The 27039-nt window shown below is 44.4% G+C and overlaps 1 protein-coding gene across 1 annotated transcript in view; it reads left to right on the top strand.

Annotated features, from left to right (window-relative positions):
- The window catches only part of LOC129856014 (CUB and sushi domain-containing protein 3-like), a 749171-nt gene that overhangs the window by 390853 nt on the left and 331279 nt on the right, over window positions 1-27039 (top strand). Inside the window, exons 47-50 of the mRNA XM_055924143.1 lie at window positions 7203-7391; window positions 10974-11143; window positions 12469-12625; window positions 26705-26896. Of these exons, the coding sequence (XP_055780118.1) occupies window positions 7203-7391; window positions 10974-11143; window positions 12469-12625; window positions 26705-26896 (708 nt within the window). The remainder of the gene's footprint in view (window positions 1-7202; window positions 7392-10973; window positions 11144-12468; window positions 12626-26704; window positions 26897-27039) is intronic.

Here is a 27039-nt window from a genome sequence, read left to right as displayed (position 1 = left end):
TGTAGGGAACAGGGTGTAATTTGTAGGGAACAGGGTGTAATTTGTAGGGAACAGGGTGTAATTTGGAGGGAACAGGGTGTAATATGTAGGGAACAGGGTGTCATTTGTAGGGAACAGGGTGTCATTTGGAGGGAACAGGGTGTAATTTGTAGGGAACAGGGTGTAATTTGTAGGGAACAGGGTGTTATTTGGAGGGAACAGGGTGTAATTTGTAGGGAACAGGGTGTAATCTGGGTGTAATCTGTCCAGGTGAATCTCCTGAGGAGATGACTGCCGTCGACCCAATTGGCACCCTATTCTCTATGTAGTGCACTACCTCACGGCCTATAGGGTTCTGCTCAAAAGTAGTGCACTACATAGGGAATAGGGGAGGGGGGGGGGATTTTGAATGCAACCATCAACCAGGCTGTCCTGGGGGAATATCCTGAGGAGAGGACTGTCGTCTGTCTATTGGTCTGTCAGAGTTAATGTCCTGGGGAATATCCTGAGGAGAGGACTGTGGACTGTCTGTTGGTCTGTCAGAGTTAATGTCCTGGGGAAATATCCTGAGGAGAGGACTGTAGTCTGTCTGTTGGTCTGTCAGAGTTAATGACCTGGGTGAATATCCTGAGGAGAGGACTGTAGTCTGTCTGTTGGTCTGTCAGAGTTAATGTCCTGGGAAATATCCTGAGTAGAGGACTCTAGTCTGTCTATTGGTCTGTCAGAGTTAATGTCCTGGTTGAATATCCTGAGGAGAGGACTCTAGTCTGTCTGTTGGTCTGTCAGAGTTAATGTCCTGGGGAATATCCTGAGGAGAGGACTGTAGTCTGTCTGTTGGTTCTATCAGAGTTAATGTCCTGGGGAATATCCTGAGGAGAGGACTGTAGTCTGTCTATTGGTTCTGTCAGAGTTAATGTCCTGGTTGAATATCCTGAGGAGAGGACTCTAGTCTGTCTGTTGGTCTGTCAGAGTTAATGTCCTGGGGAATATCCTGAGGAGAGGACTGTGGTCTGTCTGTTGGTCTGTCAGAGTTAATGTCCTGGGGTTCTGACTAGAGAGATACAGACTACAGAGATAGAGAGATACAAGCTAGATGGATACAAGCTAGATGGATACAAACTAGAGAGATAGCGAGATACAGACTAGAGAGATAGAGATACAGACTAGTGATATACAGACTAAGAGAGAGACTAGAGAGATACAGACTAGAGAGATAGCGAGATACAGACTAGTGATATACAGACTAGAGAGATAGAGATACAGACTAGTGATATACAGACTAAGAGAGAGACTAGAGAGATACAGACTAGTGATATACAGACTAGAGAGATAGAGATACAGACTAGTGATATACAGACTAAGAGAGAGACTAGAGAGATACAGACTAGAGAGATAGCGAGATACAGACTAGTGATATACAGACTATAGTGATAGAGACTAGAGAGATACAGACTAGAGAGATACAGACTAGAGAGATACAGACTAGAGAGATACAGACTAGAGAGATACAGACTAGAGAGATACAGACTAGAGAGATACAGACTAGAGAGATACAGACTAGAGAGATACAGACTAGAGAGATACAGACTAGAGAGATAGATACAAACTAGAGAGATGCAGACTAGAGAGATAGTTACAGACTAGAGAGATGCAGACTAGAGAGATAGTTACAGACTAGAGAGATGCAGACTAGAGAGATACAGACTAGAGACTAGAGAGATACAGACTAGAGAGATAGTTACAGACTAGAGAGATAGTTACAGACTAGAGAGATACAGACTAGAGAGATACAGACTAGAGAGATAGAGACTAGAGAGATAGAGACTAGAGAGATAGTTACAGACTAGAGAGATGCAGACTAGAGATAGCGAAATACAGACTAGTGAGATACAGACTAGAGAGAAACAGACTAGAGAGATAGATACAGACTAGAGAGATACAGCCTAGAGAGATAGTTACAGACTAGAGAGATACAGACTAGAGAGATACAGACTAGAGAGATACAGACTAGAGAGAAACAGACTAGAGAGATACAGACTAGAGAGACTAAGACTAGTTATATACAGACTATAGTGATACAGACTAGTTATATACAGACTAGAGAGATACAGACTAGAGAGATACAGACTAGAGAGACTAAGACTAGTTATATACAGACTATAGTGATACAGACTAGAGAGATACAGACTAGAGAGATACAGACTAGAGAGATACAGACTAGAGAGATACAGACTAGAGAGACTAAGACTAGTTATATACAGACTATAGTGATACAGACTAGAGAGATACAGACTAGAGAGATACAGACTAGAGAGATACAGACTAGAGAGATACAGACTAGAGAGACTAAGACTAGTTATATACAGACTATAGTGATACAGACTAGTTATATACAGACTAGAGAGATACAGACTAGAGAGATACAGACTAGAGAGACTAAGACTAGTTATATACAGACTATAGTGATACAGACTAGAGAGATACAGACTAGAGAGATACAGTCTAGAGAGATACAGACTAGAGAGTTACATACTAGTTATATACAGACTAGAGAGTTACATACTAGTTATATACAGACTATAGTGATACAGACTAGAGAGATACAGACTAGAGAGTTACAGACTAGAGAGATAGAGAATAGAGAGATAGAGACTAGAGAGTTACATACTAGTTATATACAGACTATAGTGATACAGACTAGTTATATACAGACTAGAGAGATACAGACTAGAGAGATACAGACTAGAGAGATACAGACTAGAGAGATACAGACTAGAGAGATACAGTCTAGAGAGATACAGACTAGAGAGATACAGTCTAGAGAGATACAGACTAGTTATATACAGACTAGTTATATACAGACTAGAGAGATACAGACTAGTTATATACAGACTAGAGAGATAGAGACCAGAGAGATAGAGACTAGAGAGATAGAGACTAGAGAGTTATAGACTAGTTATATACATACTATAGTGATACAGACTAGTTATATACAGACTAGAGACATACAGACTAGAGAGATACAGACTAGATGTTACTAACTTCTTGTCCATCAAAGTTAATGGGACTAACATCTGCTATTGAAACTGGTTAAATGTTTGTCCTTTTGCTCATCAGAGGGAAGCGTAACTTGGTGCAGCAACTCATGACTATTCATGGTCTTTACCCAGGAGCTCTTCTGTGTGCATACTGTAATTATCATCTATAGATTGTCCTGCTTATAATTCTGCACGCTGCCTTTTATTAACCTTTGATTAGATTGACTGGTTGGGTAATGTAGCGACCAGCGTCAGAGCCTTTGATTAGATTGACTGGTTGGGTAATGTAGCGACCAGCGTCAGAGCCTTTGATTAGATTGACTGGTTGGGTAATGTAGCGACCAGCGTCAGAGCCTTTGATTAGATTGACTGGTTGGGTAATGTAGCGACCAGCGTCAGAGCCTTTGATTAGATTGACTGGTTGGGTAATGTAGCGACCAGCGTCAGAGCCTTTGATTAGATTGATTGGTTGGGTAATGTAGCGACCAGCGTCAGAGCCTTTGATTAGATTGACTGGTTGGGTAATGTTGCAACCAGCGTCAGAGACTTTGATTAGATTGACTGGTTGGGTAATATAGCGACCAGCGTCAGAGCCTTTGATAGATTGACTGGTTGGGTAATGTAGCGACCAGCGTCAGAGCCTTTGATTAGATTGACTGGTTGGGTAATGTAGCGACCAGCGTCAGAGCCTTGATTAGATTGACTGGTTGGGTAAAGTAGCGACCAGCGTCAGAGCCTTTGATTAGATTGACTGGTTGGGTAATGTAGCGACCAGCGTCAGAGCCTTTGATTAGATTGACTGGTTGGGTAATGTAGCGACCAGCGTCAGAGCCTTTGATTAGATTGGCTGGTTGGGTAATGTAGCGACCAGCGTCAGAGCCTTTGATTAGATTGACTGGTTGGGTAATGTAGCGACCAGCGTCAGAGCCTTTGATTAGATTGACTGGTTGGGTAATGTAGCGACCAGCGTCAGAGCCTTTGATTAGATTGACTGGTTGGGTAATGTAGCGACCAGCGTCAGAGCCTTTGATTAGATTGACTGGTTGGGTAATGTAGCGACCAGCGTCAGAGCCTTTGATTAGATTGACTGGTTGGGTAATGTAGCGACCAGCGTCAGAGCCTTTGATTAGATTGACTGGTTGGGTAATGTAGCGACCGGCGTCAGAGCCTTTGATTAGATTGACTGGTTGGGTAATGTAGCGACCGGCGTCAGAGCCTTTGATTAGATTGACTGGTTGGGTAATGTAGCGACCGGCGTCAGAGCCTTTGATTAGATTGACTGGTTGGGTAATGTAGCGACCGGCGTCAGAGCCTTTGATTAGATTGACTGGTTGGGTAATGTAGCGACCAGCGTCAGAGCCTTTGATTAGATTGACTGGTTGGGTAATGTAGCGACCGGCGTCAGAGCCTTTGATTAGATTGACTGGTTGGGTAATGTAGCGACCGGCGTCAGAGCCTTTGATTAGATTGACTGGTTGGGTAATGTAGCGACCGGCGTCAGAGCCTTTGATTAGATTGACTGGTTGGGTAATGTAGCGACCGGCGTCAGAGCCTTTGATTAGATTGACTGGTTGGGTAATGTAGCGACCGGCGTCAGAGCCTTTGATTAGATTGACTGGTTGGGTAATGTAGCGACCGGCGTCAGAGCCTTTGATTAGATTGACTGGTTGGGTAATGTAGCGACCAGCGTCAGAGCCTTTGATTAGATTGACTGGTTGGGTAATGTAGCGACCGGCGTCAGAGCCTTTGATTAGATTGACTGGTTGGGTAATGTAGCGACCAGCGTCAGAGCCTTTGATTAGATTGACTGGTTGGGTAATGTAGCGACCAGCGTCAGAGCCTTTGATTAGATTGACTGGTTGGGTAATGTAGCGACCAGCGTCAGAGCCTTTGATTAGATTGACTGGTTGGGTAATGTAGCGACCAGCGTCAGAGCCTTTGATTAGATTGACTGGTTGGGTAATGTAGCGACCAGCGTCAGAGCCTTTGATTAGATTGACTGGTTGGGTAATGTAGCGACCAGCGTCAGAGCCTTTGATTAGATTGACTGGTTGGGTAATGTAGAGACCAGCGTCAGAGCCTTTGTTCAGCGGAGTTGAACGAGTCATGTCCTTACGGGTTCCCCTTTCCTTTCCCTTCCCTTCCTTTCCCTTCCCTTCCTTTCCTTTCCCTTTCCCTTTCCCTTTCCTTTCCCTTCCTTTCCTTTCCCTTTCCCTTCCTTTCCCTTTCCTTACCCTTTCCCTTTCCTTTCCTTTCCCTTTCCTTTCCCCTCCTTTCCTTTCCCTTTCCTTTCCCCTCCTGTCCTTTCCCTTTACTTTACCTTCCTTTCCTTTCCCTTCCCTTCCTTACCTTTCCCTTCCCTTCCTTTCCTTTCCGTTCCCTTCCTTTCCCTTTCCTTTCCCTTCCCCTTCCCTTCCTTTCCTTTCCCTTTCCTTTCCATTTCCTTTCCCTTCCTTCTCTTCCCTTCCCTTCCCTTCCTTTCCCTTCCCTTCCCTTCCTTCCTTCCTTCCTTCCTTCCTTCCCTTCCTTTCCTTTCCCTTCCCTTCCCTTCCCTTCCTTTCCTTTCACCTTCCCTTCCTTTCCCTCCCTTCCCATCCTTCCCTTCCCTTCCCTTCCCTTGCTTTCCTTTCCCTTCCTTTCCCTTCCTTTCCCTTCCCTTCCTTTCCCTCCCTTCCCTTCCTTCCTTTCCCTTCCTTTCCCTTCCCTTCCCTTCCCTTCCTTTCCCTTTCCCCTCCATTCCCTTCCTTTCCTTTCCTTTCCCTTCCTTCCTTCCCTTCCCTTCCCTTCCTTTCCCTTCCCTTACCTTACCTTCCATTCCCTTCCCTTCCCTTCCTTCCCTTCCTTCCATTCCTTTCCTTTCCTTTCCCTTCCCTTCCCTTCCCTTCCTTTCCTTTCCCTTCCCTTCCTTTCATTTCCCTTCCCTTCCCTCCCTTCCCTTCCCTTCCCTTCCTTTCCCTTTCCCTTCCCTTCCTTTCCCTTCCTTCCCTTCCCTTCATTTCCCTTCCCTTCCCTTACCTTCCCTTCCCTTCCTTACGTTCCCTTCCCTTCCCTTCCTTCCCTTCCTTTCCCTTCCCTTCCCTTCCCTTTCCTTTCCCTTCCCTTCCCTTCCCTTCCTTCCTTCCCTTCCCTTCCCCTTCCCTTCCCTTCCCTTCCCTTCCCCTTCCCTTCCCTTCCCTTCCTTACGTTCCCTTCCCTTCCCTTCCTTCCCTTCCTTTCCCTTCCCTTCCCTTCCTTCCCTTTCCTTTCCCTTCCCTTCCTTTCCCTCCCCTTCCTTCCCTTCCCTTCCTTTCCTTTCCCTTCCCTTCCCTTCCTTTCCCTTCCTTTCCTTTCCCTTCCCTTCCTTTCCCTCCCTTCCCTTCCCTTCCCTTTCCTTTCCCTTCCCTTTCCCTTTTCTTTCCTTTCCCTTCCTTTCCCTCCCCTTCCTTCCCTTCCTTTTCTTTCCCTTCCCTTCCCTTCCTTTCCCTTCCCTTCCCTTCCCTTCCTTTCCCTTCCCTTCCCTTCCCTTCCCTTCCCTTCCTTTCCCTCCCCATCCTTCCCTTCCTTTACTTTCCCTTCCCTTCCCTTCCTTTCCCTTCCCTTCCTTCCCTTCACTTCCCTTCCCTTCCCTTCCTTTCCTTTCCCTTCACTTCTCTTCCTATCCCTTCCTTCCCTCCCCTTCCTTCCCTTCCCTTCCTTTCCTTTCCTTTCCCTTCCATTCCTTTCCTTTCCCTTCCCTTCCTTTCCCTTCCCTTCCTTTCCCTTTCCTTCCCTTCCTTTCCCTTCCCTTCCCTTCTTTTCCCTCCCCTTCCTATCCTTTCCCTTTCCTTTTTCCTTCCCTTCCCTTCCTTTCCTATCCTTTCTTTTCCTTTCCTTTCCCTTCCCTTCCCTTCGCTTCCTTCCCTTCCCTTCCCTTCCCTTCCCTTCCCTTCCTTTCCTTTCCCTTTCAGCATGTTGTACCTTGTTATCACTCCCGATGACTTCCCCTCTTTTCTTAAATCCATCTTTCCTCGCTTCCTCTCTCCTCCGGGACCCCAAACTGCATTGGGAGGAGAAGATCCATAGTCCCTCACCTCAGACTTTCTTTTCCAATGTGTTTTGAGAAAGGAATGCAAGGAAAGAGGACGTGATAAATCAAGGAAAGAGGACGTGATTAAAATCAAGGAAAGATGACCTTTGACCCTGTGCTGTTTGCTTCTTTTCCCTCAGAGTACAATCTGGAGCCGTGTGAGAACCCTGGGACCCCCAGGTTCGGGTGGCACACAGGCGTCAGCTTTGGCATCGGAGACTCGCTGGTTTTCTCCTGCAATACGGGCTATCGCCTGAAGGGGGCGATGGAGATCCGGTGCCTGGGAGGCGGCCGCCGCATGTGGAGTGCCCCTCTGCCAAGGTGTGTGGGTACGTGGTCAGCTGCTTTCATTTGCTTATTGGCTCTGTTTTGGACTGTGCGTAGGACAATGTATATACACGTGTCTATTTATAGCAGAGGAGAAGGTGGACAACAGGAGGAAGTGGATTGATACTGTATTCTGTATACGGCTCTAGATATACGGTCTCAGACAGTGTCCTCGATCCTGCTTCAGTCTCTCTAGTCCGTATCTCTCTAGCCTGTATCTCTCTAGTCTGTATCTCTCTATTCTGTATATTTCTTGTCTCTATCTCTCTAGTCTCTATCTCTCTAGTCTGTATCTCTCTAGTCTCTATCTCTCTAGTCTGTATCTCTCTAGTCTCTATCTCTCTAGTCTGTATCTCTCTAGTCTCTATCTCTCTAGTCTGTATCTCTATAGTCTGTATCTCTCTAGTCTGCATCTCTCTAGTCTGTATCTCTCTAGTCCCTATCCCTCTAGTCTGTATCTCTCTAGTCTGTATCTCTCTATTCTGTATATTTCTAGTCTCTATCCCTCTAGTCTGTATCTCTCTAGTCTGTATCTCTATAGTCTGTATCTCTCTAGTCTGCATCTCTCTAGTCTGTATCTCTCTAGTCTCTATCCCTCTAGTCTGTATCTCTCTAGTCTGTATCTCTCTAGTCTGTATCTCTCTAGTCTGTATCCCTCTAGTCTGTATCTCTCTAGTCTGTATCTCTCTAGTCTGTATCTCTCTAGTCTGTATCTCTCTAGTCTGTATCTCTCTAGTCTGTATGTCTCTATCTCTCTAGTCTCTATCTCTCTAGTCTGTATCTCTCTAGTCTGTATGTCTCTATCTCTCTAGTCTGTATCTCTCTATTCTGTATTTCTCTAGTCTGTATCTCTCTAGTCTCTATATCTCTAGTCTGTATCTCTCTAGTCTGTATATTTCTAGTCTCTATCTCTCTAGTCTGTATCTCTCTAGTCTCTATCTCTCTAGTCTGTATCTCTATAGTCTGTATCTCTCTAGTCTGCATCTCTCTAGTCTGTATCTCTCTAGTCCCTATCCCTCTAGTCTGTATCTCTCTAGTCTGTATCTCTCTATTCTGTATATTTCTAGTCTCTATCTCTCTAGTCTGTATCTCTCTAGTCTCTATCTCTCTAGTCTGTATCTCTCTAGTCTCTATCTCTCTAGTCTGTATGTCTCTATCTCTCTAGTCTGTATCTCTCTATTCTGTATCTCTCTAGTCTCTATATCTCTAGTCTGTATCTCTCTAGTCTGTATATTTCTAGTCTCTATCCCTCTAGTCTGTATCTCTCTAGTCTGTATCTCTATAGTCTGTATCTCTCTAGTCTGCATCTCTCTAGTCTGTATCTCTCTAGTCTCTATCCCTCTAGTCTGTATCTCTCTAGTCTGTATCTCTCTAGTCTGTATCTCTCTAGTCTGTATCCCTCTAGTCTGTATCTCTCTAGTCTGTATCTCTCTAGTCTGTATCTCTCTAGTCTGTATCTCTCTAGTCTGTATCTCTCTAGTCTGTATGTCTCTATCTCTCTAGTCTCTATCTCTCTAGTCTGTATCTCTCTAGTCTGTATGTCTCTATCTCTCTAGTCTGTATCTCTCTAGTCTGTATCCCTCTAGTCTGTATCACTATAGTCTGTATCTCTCCATCTCTCTAGTTTGTATGTCTCTATCTCTCTAGTCTGTATCTCTCTAGTCTGTATCCCTCTAGTCTGTATCACTATAGTCTGTCTCTCTCCATCTCTCTAGTTTGTATGTCTCTATCTCTCTAGTCTGTATGTCTCTATCTCTCTAGTCTGTATCTCTCTAGTCTGTATGTCTCTATCTCTCTAGTCTGTATCTCTCTAGTCTGTATCTCTCTAGTCTGTATCTCTCTAGTCTGTATCTCTCTAGGCTGTAACTCTCTAGTCTGTATCTCTCTAGTCTGTATCTCTCTAGTCTGTATCTCTCTAGTCTGTATCTCTCTAGTCTGTATGTCTGTATCTCTCTAGTCTGTATCTCTCTAGTCTGTATCTCTCTAGTCTGTATCTCTCTAGTCTGTATGTCTCTATCTCTCTAGTCTCTATCTCTCTAGTCTGTATCTCTCTAGTCTGTATGTCTCTATCTCTCTAGTCTGTATCTCTCTAGTCTGTATCCCTCTAGTCTGTATCACTATAGTCTGTATCTCTCCATCTCTCTAGTTTGTATGTCTCTATCTCTCTAGTCTCTGTATGTCTCTATCTCTCTAGTGTGTATCTCTCTAGTCTGTATGTCTCTATCTCTCTAGTGATTATCTCTCTAGTCTGTATCTCTCTAGTCTCTATCTTTCTAGTCTGTAACTCTCTAGTCTGTATCTCTCTAGTCTGTATCTCTCTAGTCTGTATCTCTCTAGTCTGGATCTCTCTAGTCTGTAGGTCTCTCTAGTCTGTATGTCTCTATCTCTCTAGTCTGTATCTCTCTAGTCTGTATCTCTCTAGTCTGTATCTCTCTAGTCTGTATCTCTCTAGTCGGTATCTCTCTAGTCTGTATCTCTCTAGTCTGTATCTCTCTAGTCTGTATGTCTCTATCTCTCTAGTCTGTATCTCTCTAGTCTGTATCTCTCTAGTTTCTATCTCTCTAGTCGGTATCTCTCTAGTCTGTATCTCTCTAGTCTGTATCTCTCTAGTCTGTATGTCTCTATCTCTCTAGTCTGTATCTCTCTAGTCTGTATCTCTCTAGTTTCTATCTCTCTAGTCTGTATCTCTCAAGTCTGTATCTCTCTAGTTTCTATCTTTCTAGTCTGTAACTCTCTAGTCTGTATCTCTCTAGTCTGTATATATCTAGTCTGCATCTCTCTAGTCTGTATCTCTCTATCTCTCTAGTCTGTATCTCTCTAGTCTGTATCTCTCTAGTCTGTATCTCTCTAGTCTGTATCTCTCGTCTGTATCTCTCTAGTCTGTATATTTCTAGTCTGTATCTCTCTAGTCTGTATCTCTCTAGTCTGTATGTCTCTATCTCTCTAGTGATTATCTCTCTAGTCTGTATCTCTCTAGTCTCTATCTTTCTAGTCTGTAACTCTCTAGTCTGTATCTCTCTAGTCTGTATCTCTCTAGTCTGTATCTCTCTAGTCTGTAGGTCTCTCTAGTCTGTATGTCTCTATCTCTCTAGTCTGTATCTCTCTAGTCTGTATCTCTCTAGTCTGTATCTCTCTAGTCTGTATCTCTCTAGTCAGTATCTCTCTAGTCTGTATCTCTCTAGTCTGTATCTCTCTAGTCTGTATGTCTCTATCTCTCTAGTCTCTATCTCTCTAGTCTGTATCTCTCTAGTCTCTATCTTTCTAGTCTGTAACTTGAATGTAATAATGATATTGTGAATGAAAGCTGTAAGGATTTCAGTAGTGTCCTCCATCTGTTATCCAACGTGTGATGTTAGACTACTATTCCACAGTACTGATGATGATGATGCTACGGTGACGGTGAGGAAAGGAACAGACTTTGAAAACCATAGAGTTTAGAAACAGGCTTTTCGGGAATGAAACTCTCGACTTCTGCTCTGTGTAATGATGTAGTGAACATATCCGTTACAGGGAAACAGTACAGAGAAGAGAATTCTCTCGTTTTTGGGTCACTTTATTCTACGCCGTGTCTTTGTTTCTGTTAGCGGAGTGTGGCTCGACCGTTTCCAACAGCGAAGGAGTTCTGTTGTCGCCCAACTACCCGCTGAACTACGACGACAGCCACGAGTGTGTCTACAGCGTGCAGGTGGAGACGGGAAAGGGCATCAACGTCTCGGCGAACGCTTTCCACCTGGCACAAGGAGACATTCTCAAGGTAATGACACCCCCTTTTTTCATTCTCTCTTTTCTCTCTCGTTCCTTCTCCTCTTGTATTCTACCTCTCCCCCTTTTTTCATTCTCTCTTTTCTCTTCTCTCTCGTTCCTTCTCCTCTTGTATTCTACCTCTCCCCCTTTTTTTCATTCTCTCTTTTCTCTTCTCTCTCGTTCCTTCTCCTCTTGTATTCTACCTCTCCCCCTTTTTTTCATTCTCTCTTTTCTCTTCTCTCTCGTTCCTTCTCCTCTTGTATTCTACCTCTCCCCCTTTTTTCATTCTCTCTTTTCTCTTCTCTCTCGTTCCTTCTCCTCTTGTATTCTACCTCTCCCCCTTTTTTTCATTCTCTCTTTTCTCTTCTCTCTCGTTCCTTCTCCTCTTGTATTCTACCTCTCCCCCTTTTTTTCATTCTCTCTTTTCTCTTCTCTCTCGTTCCTTCTCCTCTTGTATTCTACCTCTCCCCCTTTTTTTTCATTGACAGTGTATAATATATCAGAGGAAGATTGAGTGTGCTGAGTGTGCCGTTTACATTTACAGGAGATTTTTACAGGATATATTTTTTTTTAAACAGTCTTGTTCCTGAGATCAGTTTGAAATGAGATACGTCGTTGCTTTAAAATAGCATAATGACACTTCCATGTTTCTCTTTCTGTATGAACAGATTACAGAATATCTACAGGTACATACTTCAAATCAATTAAAATTGTATTTGTCACACGTGCCGAATACAACAGACTTACAAGCCCTTAAATCAACAATGCTTTAAGAAGTTCATAAAAATAATAAGTGGTAAGTAAAAAAAATAGAAGAAAAAAAATCAAATAAAAGTAACAAATAATTAAACAGCAGCAGTGAAATAATAAGCAAGGTTATATACATGTGGGGTACCGTAAAAGTGGGGAGTCTGGGTAGCAGCAGCGTAAAAGAGGGGAGTCTGGGTAGCAGCAGCGTAAAAGAGGGGAGTCTGGGTAGCAGCAGCGTAAAAGAGGGGAGTCTGGGTAGCAGCAGCGTAAAAGAGGGGAGTCTGGGTAAGCCCTTTGATTAGCTGTTCAGGAGTCTTATGGCTTGGGGGTAGAATGGATGGATGGATGAATTGATGGATGAGTGGATGAACGGATGGACGGATGGATGGATGAATGGATGGATGATTGAATGGATGGACGGATGGACGGATGGATGGATGGACGGATGGATGGATGGACGGATGGATGGATGGATGATTGAATGGATGGATGGATGAATGAATGGGTGGATGGATGGATGGGTGGATGGATGGATGGGTGGATGGGTGGATTTGATGTTAACCCCCTGCTGTCTCCTCTCTGCAGGTCTATGATGGAGGGGACAGTTCTGCTGCTGTTCTGGGGACCTACACCGGCTCCACCATGTTAGGCCTGGTCCTCACCTCCACCTCCAATCATCTGTGGCTGGAGTTCTACTCAGACCAGGAGCACACAGCAGGAGGCTTCAGACTCAGCTACTCCAGTGAGGAACACACACACACACACACACACACACACACGCACACGCACACGCACACACACACAGCAGGGGGCTTCAGACTCAGCTACTCCAGTGAGGAACACACACACACACACACACACACACACACACACACACACACACACACACACACACACACACACACACACACACACACACACACACACACACACACACACACACACACACACACACACAGCAGGGGGCTTCAGACTCAGCTACTCCAGTGAGGAACACACACACACACACACACACACACACACACACACACACACACACACACACACACACACACACACACACACACACACACACACACACACACCACACACACACACAGCAGGGGGCTTCAGACTCAGCTACTCCAGTGAGGAACACACACACACACACACACACACACACACACACACACACACACACACACACACACACACACACACACACACACACACACACACACACACACACACACACACACACACATACCTTCATCTTCCTCTGACTGCGTGTTCAAACACTCACTGAGAAATGAGTCCACTGAGTAGGACTGTGTATGAAATGGCACCCTTTTCCCTTTATAGTGTCTGAAGTGGCACCCTATTCCCTTTATAGTGTCTGAAGTGGCACCCTATTCCCTTTATAGGGTCTGAAATGGCACCCTATTCCCTTTATAGGGTCTGAAATGGCACCCTATTCCCTTTATAGTGTCTGAAGTGGCACCCTATTCCCTTTTTTATAGGGTCTGAAATGGCACCCTATTCCCTTTATAGTGTCTGAAGTGGCACCCTATTCACTTTATAGTGTCTGAAGTGGCACCCTATTCCCTTTATAGTGTCTGAAGTGGCACCCTATTCCCTTTATAGGGTCTGAAATGGCACCCTATTCCCTTTATAGGGTCTGAAATGGCACCCTATTCCCTTTTATAGGGTCTGAAATGGCACCCTATTCCCTTTTATAGGGTCTGAAATGGCACCCTATTCCCTTTTATAGGGTCTGAAATGGCACCCTATTCCCTTTTATAGGGTCTGAAATGGCACCCTATTCCCTTTTATAGGGTCTGAAATGGCACCCTATTCCCTTTAAAGTGTCTGAAATGGCACCCTATTCCCTTTTATAGGGTCTGAAATGGCACCCTATTCCCTTTAAAGTGTCTGAAATGGCACTCTATTCCCTTTTATAGGGTCTGAAATGGCACCCTATTCCCTTTAAAGTGTCTGAAATGGCACCCTATCCCCTATATGGTGCTCTATGCAGGCTCTGGTTAATTAAACAAAGGGCACTCATTTAGGGAATCGGATGTCATTTCAGGACGCAGGCTAACATGTTATTCCTCTTGATAATGGCATTCATTCACGCAGCGTGGGGGGCTTCCAGAGGAAAACAACAGGCTTTTTCCTGCTATTATTTTGACTGGGTATCTTGTAGTGTTACCTGAGGAAACTAGTGTTTCCCCCAGTTTTAAGAACAGGTGCTGAACTCTTACTCACCAGTAACCCCCCCACCCCCACCCCACCCATATAACAAACCTGTTCCTAAGCCGGAGTGAATTCAGGATGAATGATTTGTTGTCCAGGAAACGGGACCAGGTCAGGGTTGGAAGGGTCAGATTAAATCTTGTCAGAACAGGAAATCCGATGTTTTCATGGTCGTTAGAGAGGGAAGCGTGCAGGTCGTTTCCTAAATGTAGGCAGTAACTGTTGTGATTTATCCTGGCCATGACACTTGTAATACTGTAATAGCATCTGGCATGGTGCTGTGTGTCTGCTAGGAGGCAGTAACATAAATCATATTTACGTCCCAAATGGCACCCTATTCCCTATGAAGGGCACCAACAAAAGTAGTGCACTATATAGGGAATAGGGCCCTGGTCTAAAGTAGTGCACTATAATAGGGAATAGGGTGCCATTAGGGACAACGACAGACCTGCTCTCTCTGGGTTCATGTGCTCTCTGCTGCTGCCGCATAGACATGACCACAGTCCTTTACAGTTACAACCTGACTGACTGGAGGAGACATGACATGACCACAGTCCTTTACAGTTACAACCTGACTGACTGGAGGAGACTAGACGTGACCACAGTCCTTTACAGTTACAACCTGACTGACTGGAGGAGACTAGACATGACCACAGTCCTTTACAGTTACAACCTGACTGACTGGAGGAGACTAGACATGACCACAGTCCTTTACAGTTACAACCTGACTGACTGGAGGAGACTAGACATGACCACAGTCCTTTACAGTTACAACCTGACTGACTGGAGGAGACATGACCACAGTCCTTTACAGTTACAACCTGACTGACTGGAGGAGACTAGACGTGACCACAGTCCTTTACAGATACAACCTGACTGACTGGAGGAGACATGACCACAGTCCTTTACAGTTACAACCTGACTGACTGGAGGAGACTAGACATGACCACAGTCCTTTACAGTTACAACCTGACTGACTGGAGGAGACTAGACGTGACCACAGTCCTTTACAGTTACAACCTGACTGACTGGAGGAGACATGACCACAGTCCTTTACAGTTACAACCTGACTGACTGGAGGAGACTAGACATGACCACAGTCCTTTACAGTTACAACCTGACTGACTGGAGGAGACATGACATGACCACAGTCCTTTACAGTTACAACCTGACTGACTGGAGGAGACTAGACATGACCACAGTCCTTTACAGTTACAACCTGACTGACTGGAGGAGACATGACCACAGTCCTTTACAGTTACAACCTGACTGACTGGAGGAGACATGACCACAGTCCTTTACAGTTACAACCTGACTGACTGGAGGAGACTAGACATGACCACAGTCCTTTACAGTTACAACCTGACTGACTGGAGGAGACTAGACGTGACCACAGTCCTTTACAGATACAACCTGACTGACTGGAGGAGATTAGACATGACCACAGTCCTTTACAGTTACAACCTGGCTGACTGGAGGAGACTAGACATGACCACAGTCCTTTACAGTTACAACCTGACTGACTGGAGGAGACTAGACATGACCACAGTCCTTTACAGTTACAACCTGACTGACTGGAGGAGACTAGACATGACCACAGTCCTTTACAGTTACAACCTGACTGACTGGAGGAGACTAGACATGACCACAGTCCTTTACAGTTACAACCTGACTGACTGGAGGAGACATGACCACAGTCCTTTACAGTTACAACCTGACTGACTGGAGGAGACATGACCACAGTCCTTTACAGTTACAACCTGACTGACTGGAGGAGACATGACCACAGTCCTTTACAGTTACAACCTGACTGACTGGAGGAGACTAGACATGACCACAGTCCTTTACAGTTACAACCTGACTGACTGGAGGAGACATGACCACAGTCCTTTACATCAATCGTAGATGTCTAGTCTCCATTATGGCTCCAATCTGATAGTGGTAGATATCTAGGCTCCCTTATGGCTCTAATCTGATAGTGGTAGATATCTAGTGTCCTTTATGACTATAATCTAAAAGTGTTAGATGTCTTGTCTCCTTTATGACTCTAATCTGATAGTGGTAGTGGGGTCGTAGATGTCTAGTCTCCCTTATGGCTCTAATATGATTTTAGTATTAGGGTGGTAGATGTCTAGTCTCCTTTACTGCTCTAATCTGATGGTGGTGTGGTAGATGTCTAGTGTCCTTTATGACTCTAATCTGATAGTGGTTTTGTGGTGGTAGATGTCTAGTCTCCTTTACTGCTCTAATCTGATGGTGGTGTGGTAGATGTCTAGTCTCCCTTGTGGCTCTAATCTGATAGTGGTAGTGGGGTGGTAGATGTCTAGTCTCCCATATGGCTCTAATCTGATAGTGGTAGTGGGGTGGTATATGTCTAGTCTCCTTTATGGCTCTAATCTGATAGTAGTAGTGGGGTCATAGATGTCTAGTCTCCTTTATGGCTCTAATCTGATAGTAGTAGTGGGGTCATAGATGTCTAGTCTCCTGCATGGCTCCAATCTGATAGTGGTAGTGGGGTCATAGATGTCTAGTCTCCTTTCTGGCTCTAATTTGAAATTGGTAGTGGGGTGGTAGATGGAAAGTCTCCTTTATGACTCTAATCTGATAGTGGTAGATGTCTAGTGTCCTTTATGACTCTAATCTGATAGTGGTAGATGTCTAGTCTCCTTTGTGACTCTAATCTGATGGTGGTAGTGGGCTGGTAGATGTCTAGTCTCCTTTGTGACTCTAATCTGATAGTGGTAGATGTCTAGTCTCCCTGATGGCTCTAATCTGATAGTTGTAGTGGGGTGGTCGATGTCTAGTCTCCCTTATGGCTCTAATCTGATAGTGGTAGATGTCTTGTCTCCTTTATGGCAATAATCTGATAGTGGTAGTGGGGTGATAGATGTCTAGTCTCCTTAATGACTCTAATCTGATAGTGGTAGATACCTATTCTCCCTTATAGCTCTAATTTTGATAGTGGTAGATGTCTAGCCTCCTTTATGGCTCTAATCTGGCAGTGGTTTTGTGGTGGTTGATGTCTAGTCTCCTTTATGGCTCTAATCTGATAGTGGTAGATATCTAGTGTCCTTTATGGCTATAATCTGATAGTGGTAGTGGAGTGGTAGATGTATAGTCTCCCTTATGGGTCTAATCTGATAGTGGTAGATATCTAGTGTCCTTTATGGCTATAATCTGATAGTGGTAGTGGAGTGGTAGATGTATAGTCTCCCTTATGGGTCTAATCTGATAGTGTTAGATGTATAGTCTCCCTTATGGGTCTAATCTGATTGTGGTAGATGTCTAGTCTTCTTTATGGCAATAATCTGATAGTGTTAGATGTCTAGTCTCCCTTATGACTCTAATCTGATAGTGGTAGTGGGCTGGTAGATGTCTAGTCTCCCTGATGGCTCTAATCTGATAGTGGTAGTGGGGTGGTAGATTTCTAGTCTCCCTTGTGGCTCTAATCTGATAGTGGTAGTGGGGTGGTAGATGTCTAGTGTCCTTTATGACTCTAATCTAATAGTGGTAGTAGGGTGGTAGATGTCTAGTCTCCCTTGTGGCTCTAATCTGATAGTGGTTTGTGGGGTGGTAGATGTCTAGTGTCCTTTGTGGCTCTAATCTGATAGTGGATGTGGGGGGTCGGTGTCTAGTTGCCCTTATGGCTCTAATCTGACAGTGGTGTGGTAGATTTCTAGTCTCCCTTGTCTCCCTTGTAACCCTAACACGTAGGGTTAATACCTCATCCCTAACACATAGGGTTAAGACCTCATCCCTAACACATAGGGTTAATACCTCATCCCTAACACATAGGGTTAAGACCTCATCCCTAACAGATAGGGTTAAGACCTCATCCCTAACACATAGGGTTAATACCTCATCCCTAACACATAGGGTTAAGACCTCATCCCTAACACATAGGGCTAAGACCTCATCCCTAACACATAGGGTTAAGACCTCATCCCTAAGACGTAGGGTTAATAACTCATCCCTAACACATCGGGCTAAGACCTCATCCCTAACACATAGGGTTAAGACCTCATCCCTAACACGTAGGGTTAATACCTCATCCCTAACACATAGGGTTAAGACCTCATCCCTAACACATAGAGTTAAGACCTCATCCCTAACACATCGGGCTAAGTCCTCATCCCTAACACATCGGGCTAAGACCTCATCCCTAACACATCGGGCTAAGACCTCATCCCTAACACATACTGTAGGGTTAAGACCTCATCCATAACACATAGGGTTAAGATGCTCATCCCTAACACATAGGGCTAAGACCTCATCCCTAACACATAGGGTTAAGACCTCATCCCTAAGACGTAGGGTTAATAACTCATCCCTAACACATCGGGCTAAGACCTCATCCCTAACACATCGGGCTAAGACCTCATCCCTAACACATAGGGTTAAGACCTCATCCCTAACACATAGGGCTAAGACCTCATCCCTAACACATAGGGTTAAGACCTCACCCCTAACACATCGGGCTAAGACCTCATCCCTAACACATAGGGTTAAGACCTCATCCCTAACACGTAGGGTTAATACCTCATCCCTAACACATAGGGTTAAGACCTCATCCCTAACACATAGAGTTAAGACCTCATCCCTAACACATCGGGCTAAGTCCTCATCCCTAACACATCGGGCTAAGACCTCATCCCTAACACATCGGGCTAAGACCTCATCCCTAACACATACTGTAGGGTTAAGACCTCATCCATAACACATAGGGTTAAGATGCTCATCCCTAACACATAGAGCTAAGACCTCATCCCTAACACATAGGGTTAAGACCTCATCCCTAAGACGTAGGGTTAATAACTCATCCCTAACACATCGGGCTAAGACCTCATCCCTAACACATCGGGCTAAGACCTCATCCCTAACACATAGGGTTAAGACCTCATCCCTAACACATAGGGCTAAGACCTCATCCCTAACACATAGGGTTAAGACCTCACCCCTAACACATCGGGCTAAGACCTCATCCCTAACACATAGGATTAAGAACTCATCCCTAACACATAGGGTTAATACCTCATCCCCAACACATAGAGTTAAGACCTCATCCCTAACACATAGAGTTAATACCTCATCACTAACACATAGGGTTAATACCTCATCCCTAACACATAGGGTTAATACCTCATCCCTAACACATAGGGTTAATACCTCATCCCTAACACATAGGGTTAATACCTCATCCCTAACACATAGGGTTAAGACCTCATCCCTAACACATAGGATTAAGACCTCATCCCTAACACATAGGATTAAGAACTCATCCCTAACACATAGGGTTAATACCTCATCCCCAACACATAGAGTTAAGACCTCATCCCTAACACATAGAGTTAATACCTCATCACTAACACATAGGGTTAATACCTCATCCCTAACACATAGGGTTAATACCTCATCCCTAACACATAGGGTTAATACCTCATCCCTAACACATAGGGTTAATACCTCATCACTAACACATAGGGTTAATACCTCATCCCTAACACATAGGGTTAAGACCTCCTCCCTAACACATAGGGTTAATACCTCATCACTAACACATAGGGTTAATACCTCATCCCTAACACATAGGGTTAATACCTCATCCCTAACACATAGGGTTAATCCCTCATCCCTAACACATAGGGTTAATACCTCATCACTAACACATAGGGTTAATACCTCATCCCTAACACATAGGGTTAATACCTCATCCCTAACACATAGGGTTAAGACCTCATCCCTAACACATAGGGTTAATACCTCATCCCTAACACATAGGGTTAAGACCTCATCCCTAACACATAGAGTTAATACCTCATCACTAACACATAGGGTTAATACCTCATTCCTAACACATCGGGTTAATACCTCATCCCTAACACATAGGGTTAATACCTCATCCCTAACACATAGGGTTAATACCTCATCCCCAACACATAGAGTTAAGACCTCATCCCTAACACATAGAGTTAATACCTCATCACTAACACATAGGGTTAAGACCTCATCCCTAACACATAGGGTTAAGACCTCATCCCTAACACATAGGGTTAAGACCTCATCCCTAACACATAGAGTTAAGACCTCATCCCTAACACATAGAGTTAATACCTCATCCCCAACACATAGAGTTAAGACCTCATCCCTAACACATAGGGTTAATACCTCATCCCTAACACATAGGGTTAAGACCTCATCCCTAACACATAGAGTTAATACCTCATCCCTAACACATAGGGTTAAGACCTCATCCCTAACACATCGGGTTAATACCTCATCCCTAACACATAGGGTTAAGACCTCATCCCTAACACATAGGGTTAATACCTCATCCCTAACACATAGGGTTAAGACCTCACCCCTAACACATCGGGCTAAGACCTCATCCCTAACACATAGGGTTAAGACCTCATCCCTAACACGTAGGGTTAATACCTCATCCCTAACACATAGGGTTAAGACCTCATCCCTAACACATAGAGTTAAGACCTCATCCCTAACACATCGGGCTAAGTCCTCATCCCTAACACATCGGGCTAAGACCTCATCCCTAACACATCGGGCTAAGACCTCATCCCTAACACATACTGTAGGGTTAAGACCTCATCCATAACACATAGGGTTAAGATGCTCATCCCTAACACATAGAGCTAAGACCTCATCCCTAACACATAGGGTTAAGACCTCATCCCTAAGACGTAGGGTTAATAACTCATCCCTAACACATCGGGCTAAGACCTCATCCCTAACACATCGGGCTAAGACCTCATCCCTAACACATAGGGTTAAGACCTCATCCCTAACACATAGGGCTAAGACCTCATCCCTAACACATAGGGTTAAGACCTCACCCCTAACACATAGGGTTAAGACCTCATCCCTAACACATAGGGCTAAGACCTCATCCCTAACACATAGGGTTAAGACCTCACCCCTAACACATCGGGCTAAGACCTCATCCCTAACACATAGGATTAAGAACTCATCCCTAACACATAGGGTTAATACCTCATCCCCAACACATAGAGTTAAGACCTCATCCCTAACACATAGAGTTAATACCTCATCACTAACACATAGGGTTAATACCTCATCCCTAACACATAGGGTTAATACCTCATCCCTAACACATAGGGTTAATACCTCATCCCTAACACATAGGGTTAATACCTCATCCCTAACACATAGGGTTAAGACCTCATCCCTAACACATAGGATTAAGACCTCATCCCTAACACATATGATTAAGAACTCATCCCTAACACATAGGGTTAATACCTCATCCCCAACACATAGAGTTAAGACCTCATCCCTAACACATAGAGTTAATACCTCATCACTAACACATAGGGTTAATACCTCATCCCTAACACATAGGGTTAATACCTCATCCCTAACACATAGGGTTAATACCTCATCCCTAACACATAGGGTTAATACCTCATCACTAACACATAGGGTTAATACCTCATCCCTAACACATAGGGTTAAGACCTCCTCCCTAACACATAGGGTTAATACCTCATCACTAACACATAGGGTTAATACCTCATCCCTAACACATAGGGTTAATACCTCATCCCTAACACATAGGGTTAATCCCTCATCCCTAACACATAGGGTTAATACCTCATCACTAACACATAGGGTTAATACCTCATCCCTAACACATAGGGTTAATACCTCATCCCTAACACATAGGGTTAAGACCTCATCCCTAACACATAGGGTTAATACCTCATCCCTAACACATAGGGTTAAGACCTCATCCCTAACACATAGAGTTAATACCTCATCACTAACACATAGGGTTAATACCTCATTCCTAACACATCGGGTTAATACCTCATCCCTAACACATAGGGTTAATACCTCATCCCTAACACATAGGGTTAATACCTCATCCCCAACACATAGAGTTAAGACCTCATCCCTAACACATAGAGTTAATACCTCATCACTAACACATAGGGTTAAGACCTCATCCCTAACACATAGGGTTAAGACCTCATCCCTAACACATAGGGTTAAGACCTCATCCCTAACACATAGAGTTAAGACCTCATCCCTAACACATAGAGTTAATACCTCATCCCCAACACATAGAGTTAAGACCTCATCCCTAACACATAGGGTTAATACCTCATCCCTAACACATAGGGTTAAGACCTCATCCCTAACACATAGAGTTAATACCTCATCCCTAACACATAGGGTTAAGACCTCATCCCTAACACATCGGGTTAATACCTCATCCCTAACACATAGGGTTAAGACCTCATCCCTAACACATAGGGTTAATACCTCATCCCTAACACATCGGGTTAATACCTCATCCCTAACACATAGGGTTAATACCTCATCCCTAACACATAGGGTTAATACCTCATCCCCAACACATAGAGTTAAGACCTCATCCCTAACACATAGAGTTAAGACCTCATCCCTAACGCATCGGGTTAATACCTCATCACTAACACATAGGGTTAATACCTCATCCCTAACACATAGGGTTAAGACCTCATCCCCAACACATAGAGTTAAGACCTCATCCCTAACACATAGAGTTAAGACCTCATCCCTAACGCTTCGGGTTAATACCTCAGCCCTAACACATAGAGTTAATACCTCATCACTAACACATAGAGTTAAGACCTCATCCCTAACACATAGAGTTAATACCTCATCACTAACACATAGAGTTAAGACCTCATCCCTAACACTTCGGGTTAAGACCTCATCCCTAACACATAGGGTTAATACCTCATCCCTAACACATAGGGTTAAGACCTCATCCCTAACACTTCGGGTTAAGATTTATTGAAATGGCCCATTGTTTTGAGCAGTGTTTTTATTCCCCCCACTGTTAAGAGGAGCCGTAGCCTATAGCACTTCTCCATCCTGCTAACCAGTCACAGGCACTTGAGCAGTTAATTAGCTAGCTGTAATTGCTGTCTCTGTCCAGAAAGGATCTTTTCCTGCGAACTCATCTAATGGGATTTTAAGTCCACCACACTCATTATGTTCTGAAGCAGGACATTGTTCCCACGCCTCAATCAATAAGGCGTCGTCCCAAATGGTACACTATTCCCTACATATAGTGTGCACTACATTTAACCAGAGCATCGGGTGCTATTTAGGAATGTGTGTTGTCTCTAGGATGGTCTCTAGGATGGTCTCTATAATGTATGTTGTCTCTAGGATGGTCTCCATAATGTATGTTGTCTCTAGGATGGTCTCTATAATGTGTGTGGTCTCTAGGACGGTCTCCATAATGTTTGTTGTCTCTAGGATGGTCTCCATAATGTATGTGGTCTCTAGGATGGTCTCCATGATGTGTGTGGTCTCTAGGATGGTCTCCATAATGTGTGTGGTCTCTAGGATGGTCTCCATAATGTGTGTTGTCTCTAGGATGGTCTCCATAATGTGTGTGGTCTCTAGGACGGTCTCCATAATGTATGTGGTCTCTAGGATGGTCTCCATAATGTGTGTTGTCTCTAGGATGGTCTCCATAATGTATGTGGTCTCTGGGACAGTCTCCATAATGTGTGTGGTCTCCATAATGTATGTGGTCTCTGGGACAGTCTCCATAATGTGTGTGGTCTCCATAATGTATGTGGTCTCTGGGACAGTCTCCATAATGTGTGTGGTCTCCATAATGTATGTGGTCTCTGGGACAGTCTCCATAATGTGTGTGGTCTCCATAATGTATGTGGTCTCTGGGACAGTCTCCATAATGTGTGTTGTCTCTAGGATGGTCTCCATAATGTATGTGGTCTCTGGGACAGTCTCCATAATGTGTGTGGTCTCCATAATGTATGTGGTCTCTGGGACAGTCTCCATAATGTGTGTGGTCTCCATAATGTATGTGGTCTCTGGGACAGTCTCCATAATGTGTGTGGTCTCCATAATGTATGTGGTCTCTGGGACAGTCTCCATAATGTGTGTGGTCTCCATAATGTATGTGGTCTCTGGGACAGTCTCCATAATGTGTGTTGTCTCTAGGATGGTCTCCATAATGTATGTGGTCTCTGGGACAGTCTCCATAATGTGTGTGGTCTCCATAATGTATGTGGTCTCTGGGACAGTCTCCATAATGTGTGTGGTCTCCATAATGTATGTGGTCTCTGGGACAGTCTCCATAATGTATGTGGTCTCCATAATGTGTGTGGTCTCTGGGACAGTCTCCATAATGTGTGTGGTCTCCATAATGTATGTGGTCTCTGGGACAGTCTCCATAATGTGTGTGGTCTCCATAATGTATGTGGTCTCTGGGACAGTCTCCATAATGTATGTGGTCTCTGGGACAGTCTCCATAATGTATGTGGTCTCTGGGACAGTCTCCATAATGTATGTGGTCTCTGGGACAGTCTCCATAATGTGTGTGGTCTCCATAATGTATGTGGTCTCTGGGACAGTCTCCATAATGTATGTGGTCTCTGGGACAGTCTCCATAATGTATGTGGTCTCCATAATGTGTGTGGTCTCTGGGACAGTCTCCATAATGTGTGTGGTCTCCATAATGTATGTGGTCTCTAGGATGGTCTCCATAATGTATGTGGTCTCTGGGACAGTCTCCATAATGTGTGTGGTCTCCATAATGTATGTGGTCTCTGGGACAGTCTCCATAATGTATGTGGTCTCCATAATGTATGTGGTCTCTGGGACAGTCTCCATAATGTGTGTGGTCTCTGGGACAGTCTCCATAATGTGTGTGGTCTCCATAATGTATGTGGTCTCTGGGACAGTCTCCATAATGTATGTGGTCTCTGGGACAGTCTCCATAATGTATGTGGTCTCCATAATGTATGTGGTCTCTAGGACGGTCTCCATAATGTATGTGGTCTCTGGGACAGTCTCCATAATGTATGTGGTCTCCATAATGTATGTGGTCTCTAGGACGGTCTCCATAATGTATGTGGTCTCTGGGACAGTCTCCATAATGTATGTGGTCTCCATAATGTATGTGGTCTCTAGGACGGTCTCCATAATGTATGTGGTCTCTGGGACAGTCTCCATAATGTATGTGGTCTCCATAATGTATGTGGTCTCTAGGACGGTCTCCATAATGTATGTGGTCTCTGGGACAGTCTCCATAATGTGTGTGGTCTCCATAATGTATGTGGTCTCTGGGACAGTCTCCATAATGTGTGTGGTCTCCATAATGTATGTGGTCTCTGGGACAGTCTCCATAATGATACAACATGTTTTCCCCTCTCTGTCTCCTCCTCCACTCCATAATGCTCCATTCTCCAGTCTCCATAATGATACAACCTCAAATCAAATCAAATTTTATTTGTCACATACACATGGTTAGCAGATGTTAATGCGAGTGTAGCGAAATGCTTGTGCTTCTAGTTCCGACAATGCAGTAATAACCAACAAGTAATCTAACCTAACAATTCCACAACTACTACCTTATACACACAAGTGTAAAGGGATAAAGAATATGTACATAAAGATATATGAATGAGTGATGGTACAGAACGGCATAGGCAAGATGCAGTAGATGGAATAGAGTACGGTATATACATATGAGATGAGTACTGTAGGGTATGTAAACATAAAGTGGCATAGTTTAAAGTGGCTAGTGATACATGTATTACATAGAGATGGCAAGATGCAGTAGATGATATAGAGTACAGTATATACATATACATATGAGATGAGTAATGTAGGGTATGTAAACATTATATTAAGTGGCATTGTTTAAAGTGGCTAGTGGTACATTTTTACATAATTTCCATCAATTCCCATTTTTAAAGTGGCTGGAGTTGAGTCAGTATGTTGGCAGCGGCCGCTAAATGTTAGTGGTGGCTGTTTAACAGTCTGATGGCCTTGAGATAGAAGCTGTTTTTCAGTCTCTCGGTCCCCGCTTTGATGCACCTGTACTGACCTCGCCTTCTGGATGATAGCGGGGTGAACAGGTAGTGATGCACCTGTACTGACCTCGCCTTCTGGATGATAGCGGGGTGAACAGGCAGTGGCTTGGGTGGTTGTTGTCCTTGATGATCTTTATGGCCTTCCTGTGACATCGGGTGGTGTAGGTGTCCTGGAGGGCAGGTAGTTTGCCCCCGGTGATGCGTTGTGCAGACCTCACTACCCTCTGGAGAGCCTTACGGTTGTGGGCGGAGCAGTTGCCGTACCAGGCGGTGATACAGCCCGACAGGATGCTCTCGATTGTGCATCTGTAGAAGTTTGTGAGTGCTTTTGGTGACAAGCCGAATTTCTTCAGCCTCCTGAGGTTGAAGAGGCGCTGCTGCGAAACCTGTGTTCCCCTCTCTGTCTCCTCCTCCACTCTATAATTCTCTAGGACAGTCTCCATAATGACACAACATGTGTTTCCCTCTGTCTCCTCCTCCACTCTATAATTCTCTGGGACAGTCTCCATAATGATACAACCTGTGTTTCCCTCTCTGTCTCCTCCTCCACTCTATAATTCTCTGGGACAGTCTCCATAATGATACAACCTGAGTTTCCCTCTCTGTCTCCTCCTCCACTCTATAATTCTCTGGGACGGTCTCCATAATGATACAACCTGTGTTTCCCTCTCTGTCTCATCCTCCACTCTATAATTCTCTGGCAGGTTTTGATCTGTCTCACTGCGAGGAACCCGGCGTGCCTCAGTTTGGGTTCAAGGTCAGCGACCAGGGGCACTTCGCAGGCAGTGCCGTCACGTACGGCTGTGACCAAGGTTATTCCCTGCACGGAAGTGGCATACTCAAGTGCATGACCCGAGAGAGACGAGCGTGGGACAACCACCTCCCCTCGTGCATAGGTAATCCTCCTTGTCCCTCTCATTCTTAACTATCTCTCTCTCTCTCTTTCTTTCAATCTCTCTCTCTCTCTCTTTCTTTCAATCTCTCTCTCTCTCTCTTTCTTTCAATCTCTCTCTCTCTCTCTTTCTTTCAATCTCTCTCT

This window comes from Salvelinus fontinalis, chromosome 5 (genome assembly GCF_029448725.1).
Source record: "Salvelinus fontinalis isolate EN_2023a chromosome 5, ASM2944872v1, whole genome shotgun sequence".
Lineage (NCBI taxonomy): Eukaryota > Metazoa > Chordata > Actinopteri > Salmoniformes > Salmonidae > Salvelinus > Salvelinus fontinalis.
This window is presented reverse-complemented; position numbering and strand designations above follow the sequence as displayed.